Below are 6,187 nucleotides of genomic sequence, written 5' to 3'. Positions count from 1 at the left end.
ACGTCATCACACACCTACAGTGTTGAACACAGCGGTGTAACATCGCCCTCATGCGGTCATCAACTGAACTGCAGAAGAGAAGACGATCCGTGGAATCTTCACGCGGAGTCACGTGGAACAAGACAGTGACGTCACGTCACGGCGAGCGTCCCCTGACGTCACGTCACGTGGCCGTGAGAACCACCCGATCAGACGAGACTCGCGCGTGGACATGGTTCTGGTCTCTGACGTCATCAGGATCCGCAGCACTGCCGTGTTTTGAAGCTTCGTGACGAAAGCGGAAGTGATGCGTGGAGCGGAGTCTCGCCCCCCCCCCCCCCCACGAACAGCTGTTCACGCAGTTCCCGCGTCACTCACGCGTCCACGGATGTCACGAGCCTCTGAGACTCTCAGGTGAGCACACCTGCCGCGTCATGGCCGCGAGCGAAGGAGCGACGAGCGAGATCATCCACCTGAACGTCGGCGGCACCAGGTGAGTCTGGAGGGAGGGGGGTCTGGGGTCTGGAGGGGGTCTGGGGTCTGGAGGGGGTCTGGGGTCTGGAGGGGGGTCTGGAGGGGGTCTGGGGTCTGGGGGGGGGTCTGGGGTCTGGAGGGGGTCTGGGGTCTGGAGGGGGTCTGGGGTCTGGAGGGGGTCTGGGGTCTGGAGGGGGTCTGGGATCTGGAGGGGGTCTGGGGTCTGGAGGGGGTCTGGGGTCTGGAGGGGGTCTGGGATCTGGAGGGGGTCTGGGGTCTGGAGGGGGTCTGGGGTCTGGAGGGGGTCTGGGGTCTGGAGGGGGTCTGGGATCTGGAGGGGGTCTGGGGTCTGGAGGGGGTCTGGGATCTGGAGGGGGTCTGGGGTCTGGAGGGGGTCTGGGGTCTGGAGGGGGTCTGGGATCTGGAGGGGGTCTGGGGTCTGGAGGGGGTCTGGGGTCTGGAGGGGGTCTGGGGTCTGGAGGGGGTCTGGGGTCTGGAGGGGGTCTGGGGTCTGGAGGGGGGTCTGGGGTCTGGAGGGGGTCTGGGGTCTGGAGGGGGGTCTGGGGTCTGGAGGGGGTCTGGGGTCTGGAGGGGGGTCTGGGATCTGGGGGTCCAGGTCTGACGGTGACTCGGGCTCGTGCGCTGTGTTGCAGGTTCTGCACCTCCAGACAGACTCTGACGTGGATCCCGGACTCCTTCTTCTCCAGGTGGGTCAGACCAGAGTCTCTCCTGAACTGTGACCCTCACCAGGTGGTGGCGCTGACGTCATCAAGAGAAGCCTCTGGTGGTCCTTCAGTAGGGAGCTTGATTTCTCCACCACAGCAGCAGCTGGAGAGTCAGACCTGCTTCTGATCACGTGTTTCTCTCGTTTGTCAACAAAACTTCCTGTTGTTGTTTACCGGAGTCTGGACGTGTTGAGGAACCATGACGTTGTTCTGGTGTTTATTGTTTACGTGTTTGTTTGTTGTTTACATTTTTGTTTGTTGTTCTGATGTTTGTTTGTTTGTTGTTTACATGTTTTTTGTTGTTTATATGTATATGAGTTGTTCTGATGTTTGTTTAGATATTTGTTTGTTGTTTGTATGTTTGTTTGTTGTTTATAAGTTCGTTTGTTGTTCTGGTGTTTGTTGTTTGTATGTTTGTTTGTTGATTAGATGTTTGTTTGTTGATTAGATGTTTGTTTGTTGATTAGATGTTTGTTTGTTGTTTGGATGTTTGTTTGTTGATTATATGTTTGTTTGTTGTTTGTATGTTTGTTTGTTGATTAGATGTTTGTTTGTTGTTTGGATGTTTGTTTGTTGTTTATAAGTTCGTTTGTTGTTCTGGTGTTTGTTGTTTGTATGTTTGTTTTTTGATTAGATGTTTGTTTGTTGTTTGGATGTTTGTTTGTTGTTTATAAGTTCGTTTGTTGTTCTGGTGTTTGTTGTTTGTATGTTTGTTTGTTGATTAGATGTTTGTTTGTTGATTAGATGTTTGTTTGTTGATTAGATGTTTGTTTGTTGATTAGATGTTTGTTTGTTGTTTGGATGTTTGTTTGTTGATTATATGTTTGTTTGTTGTTTGTATGTTTGTTTGTTGATTAGATGTTTGTTTGTTGTTTGGATGTTTGTTTGTTGTTTATAAGTTCGTTTGTTGTTCTGGTGTTTGTTGTTTGTATGTTTGTTTTTTGATTAGATGTTTCTTTGTTGTTTGGATGTTTGTTTGTTGTTTATAAGTTCGTTTGTTGTTCTGGTGTTTGTTGTTTGTATGTTTGTTTGTTGTTTGTATGTTTGTTTTTTGATTAGATTTTTCTTTGTTGTTTGGATGTTTGTTTGTTGTTTATAAGTTCGTTTGTTGTTCTGGTGTTTGTTTGTTGTTTATAAGTTTGTTTGTTGTTTGTATGTTTGTTTGTTGATTCGATGTTTGTTTGTTGTTCTGGTGTTTGTTGTTTGTATGTTTGTTTGTTGATTCGATGTTTGTTTGTTGTTCTGGTGTTTGTTTGTTGTTCTGGTGTTTGTTGTTTGTATGTTTGTTTGTTGATTCGATGTTTGTTTGTTGTTCTGGTGTTTGTTTGTTGTTCTGGTGTTTGTTTGTTGTTCTGGTGTTTGTTTGTTGTTCTGGTGTTTGTTGTTTGTATGATTGTTTGTTGATTCGATGTTTGTTTGTTGTTCTGGTGTTTGTTTGTTGTTCTGGTGTTTGTTTGTTGTTCTGGTGTTTGTTGTTTGTATGTTTGTTTGTTGATTCGATGTTTGTTTGTTGTTCTGGTGTTTGTTTGTTGTTCTGGTGTTTGTTTGTTGTTCTGGTGTTTGTTGTTTGTATGATTGTTTTTTGATTAGATGTTTGTTTGTTGTTTGGATGTTTGTTTGTTGTTTATAAGTTCGTTTGTTGTTCTGGTGTTTGTTGTTTGTATGATTGTTTTTTGATTAGATGTTTGTTTGTTGTTCTGGTGTTTGTTTGTTGTTCTGGTGTTTGTTGTTTGTATGATTGTTTTTTGATTAGATGTTTGTTTGTTGTTTGGATGTTTGTTTGTTGTTTATAAGTTCGTTTGTTGTTCTGGTGTTTGTTTGTTGTTTGTATGTTTGTTTGTTGTTCTGGTGTTTGTTGTTTGTATGTTTGTTTGTTGTTCTGGTGTTTGTTGTTTGTATGTTTGTTTGTTGATTCGATGTTTGTTTGTTGTTCTGGTGTTTGTTTGTTGATTCGATGTTTGTTTGTTGTTCTGGTGTTTGTTTGTTGATTCGATGTTTGTTTGTTGTTCTGGTGTTTGTTTGTTGTCACATTTTACTGCTTCTCTCGTCAGTCTGCTGAGCGGCAGGATCTCAAGTCTTCGTGACGAGACTGGAGCGGTGAGAGCAGATGTTGCAGATGTTTGGTCACATGACTGAACATGTTATCCTCCAGATCTTCATCGACCGAGATCCCACGGCCTTCGCTCCCATCCTGAACTTCCTCAGAACCAAAGAGCTGGACCTGCGGTAAGTCTCAGGACCGGGTAGTTCCTGCAGGACCGTGACTGACCCGGTCTCCCCCGCAGAGGAGTCCAGGTCCGAACGCTGCGTCATGAGGCCGAGTTCTACGGGATCACGCCGCTCGGTGAGTCAGAGTCCTGCGACCCTGACCCTGACCCTGACCCCGACCCCGACCCTGACCCTGACCCCGACCCCGACCCTGACCCTGACCCTGACCCCGACCCCGACCCCGACCCTGACCCCGACCCCGACCCCGACCCCGACCCTGACCCTGATGGTCCTGGTTCTTGTTGTCAGTGCGACGCCTGCTGCTGTGTGAAGAACTGGACCGGTCCTCCTGCGGCAGCGTCCTGTTCCACGGGTACCTGCCCCCCCCAGGTGAAGACCCGCCCACCTGCTGCCCCCAGACTTGATTGACAGGTTCCTCTCACAGTGATCCCGGAGGAACCGTCGGACGCAGAAGAACCACCAGGACCCAGCAGGACCGGACCTGCTGCTCACCAGGCTCTGCCCGGACCGGCTGGTGTCGACGAGTGTCCCAAACTGGGTCAGTGTGTGTTTATGTATGTGTGTGTGTGTATATGTGTGTTTGTGTTTGTGTGTTCATGCACGTGTGTGTGTGTTTGTGTGTTCATGTGTGTTGTGTTTATGTATGTGTGTGTGTTTGTGTTTGTGTTTTCATGCACGTGTGTGTGTGTTTGTGTGTTCATGTGTGTTGTGTTTATGTATGTGTGTGTGTTTTTGTCTGTTCGTGTGTGTGTTTATGTATGTGTATGTGTGTGTGTTTGTGTTTTCATGCACGTGTGTGTGTATATGTGTGTTTGTGTTTGTGTGTTCATGCACGTGTTTTCATGCACGTGTGTGTATATGTGTGTTTGTGTTTGTGTTTTCATGCACGTGTGTGTGTATATGTGTGTTTGTGTTTGTGTGTTCATGCACGTGTTTTCATGCACGTGTGTGTATATGTGTGTTTGTGTTTTCATGCACGTGTGTGTGTATATGTGTGTTTGTGTTTGTGTGTTCATGCACGTGTGTGTGTATATGTGTGTTTGTGTTTGTGTGTTCATGCACGTTTTTTCATGCACGTGTGTGTGTATATGTGTGTTTGTGTGTTCATGCATGTGTTTTCATGCACGTGTGTGTATATGTGTGTTTGTGTTTGTGTGTTCATGCACGTGTTTTCATGCACGTGTGTGTGTGTATATGTGTGTTTGTGTTTATGTGTTCATGCACGTGTTTTCATGCACGTGTGTGTATATGTGTGTTTGTGTTTGTGTGTTCATGCACGTGTGTTCATGCACGTGTGTGTATATGTGTGTTTGTGTTTGTGTGTTCATGCACGTGTGTGTATATGTGTGTTTGTGTTTGTGTGTTCATGCACGTGTTTTCATGCACGTGTGTGTATATGTGTGTTTGTGTTTATGTGTTCATGCACATGTTTTCATGCACGTGTGTGTATATGTGTGTTTGTGTTTGTGTGTTCATGCACGTGTGTGTATATGTGTGTTTGTGTTTGTGTGTTCATGCACGTGTTTTCATGCACGTTGTGTGTATATGTGTGTTTGTGTTTGTGTGTTCATGCACGTGTGTTCATGCACGTGTGTGTATATGTGTGTTTGTGTTTGTGTGTTCATGCACGTGTTTTCATGCACGTGTGTGTATATGTGTGTTTGTGTTTATGTGTTAATGCACTTGTTTTCATGCACGTGTGTGTATATGTGTGTTTGTGTTTGTGTGTTCATGCACGTGTTTTCATGCACGTGTGTGTATATGTGTGTTTGTGTTTATGTGTTAATGCACTTGTTTTCATGCACGTGTGTGTATATGTGTGTTTGTGTTTGTGTGTTCATGCACGTGTTTTCATGCACGTGTGTGTATATGTGTGTTTGTGTTTGTGTGTTCATGCACGTGTTTTCATGCACGTGTGTGTATATGTGTGTTTGTGTTTGTGTGTTCATGCACGTGTTTTCATGCACGTGTGTGTATATGTGTGTTTGTGTTTGTGTGTTCATGGACGTGTTTTCATGCACGTGTGTGTATATGTGTGTTTGTGTTTGTGTGTTCATGCACGTGTTTTCATGCACGTGTGTGTGTATGTGTGTTTGTGTTTGTGTGTTCATGCACGTGTTTTCATGCACGTGTGTGTGTTCATGTGTGTTGTGTTTATGTATGTGTGTGTGTTTTTGTCTGTTCGTGTGTGTGTTTATGTGTGAGTTCATGTGTATTTATGTATGTGTTTGTGTGTTTGTGTGTCCATGTGTGTGTCCAGGACCAGCTGTGGACTCCAGGAAGGTTCTGATCCTCACGGGTCATCATAACTGGATCGTAGCTGCTTACGCTCACTTCGTCGTTTGCTACAGGTGCGTGAGTCACATGACTGATGATGTCACATGACTGATGATGTCACATGACTGATGATGTCACATGACTGATGATGTCACACGACTGATGATGTCACATGACTGATGATGTCACATGACTGATGATGTCACACGACTGATGATGTCACACGACTGATGATGTCACATGACTGATGATGTCACATGACTGATGATGTCACACGACTGATGATGTCACATGACTGATGATGTCACATGACTGATGATGTCACATGACTGATGATGTCACACGACTGATGATGTCACACGACTGATGATGTCACACGACTGATGATGTCACATGACTGATGATGTCACATGACTGATGATGTCACACGACTGATGATGTCACATGACTGATGATGTCACATGACTGATGATGTCACATGACTGATGATGTCACGTGACTGA

At 45.5% G+C, this 6,187-nt stretch overlaps 1 protein-coding gene across 3 annotated transcripts in view; it reads left to right on the top strand.

Annotated features, from left to right (window-relative positions):
- Positions 1-219: 219 nt before the first annotated feature.
- The window catches only part of kctd3 (potassium channel tetramerization domain containing 3), a 13,345-nt gene continuing 7,377 nt past the window's right edge, over positions 220-6,187 (top strand). For 2 of the 3 annotated variants that reach the window (XM_087782696.1, XM_087782695.1), the window contains exons 1-8: positions 220-472; positions 1,107-1,160; positions 3,230-3,275; positions 3,331-3,404; positions 3,464-3,522; positions 3,696-3,776; positions 3,832-3,945; positions 5,668-5,758. In XM_087782696.1, the coding sequence (XP_087638822.1) occupies positions 414-472; positions 1,107-1,160; positions 3,230-3,275; positions 3,331-3,404; positions 3,464-3,522; positions 3,696-3,776; positions 3,832-3,945; positions 5,668-5,758 (578 nt within the window). In that variant the 5' untranslated portion in view covers positions 220-413. The remainder of the gene's footprint in view (positions 473-1,106; positions 1,161-3,229; positions 3,276-3,330; positions 3,405-3,463; positions 3,523-3,695; positions 3,777-3,831; positions 3,946-5,667; positions 5,759-6,187) is intronic. The other variant, XM_087782698.1, reaches the window with a different exon arrangement.

Source organism: Callionymus lyra, unplaced genomic scaffold (genome assembly GCF_982586985.1).
Source record: "Callionymus lyra unplaced genomic scaffold, fCalLyr1.hap1.1 HAP1_SCAFFOLD_325, whole genome shotgun sequence".
In the NCBI taxonomy this organism is placed as follows: domain Eukaryota; kingdom Metazoa; phylum Chordata; class Actinopteri; order Syngnathiformes; family Callionymidae; genus Callionymus; species Callionymus lyra.
The sequence above is the reverse complement of the archived record's forward strand: the minus strand, read 5'-3'. Positions and strand labels throughout refer to the sequence as shown.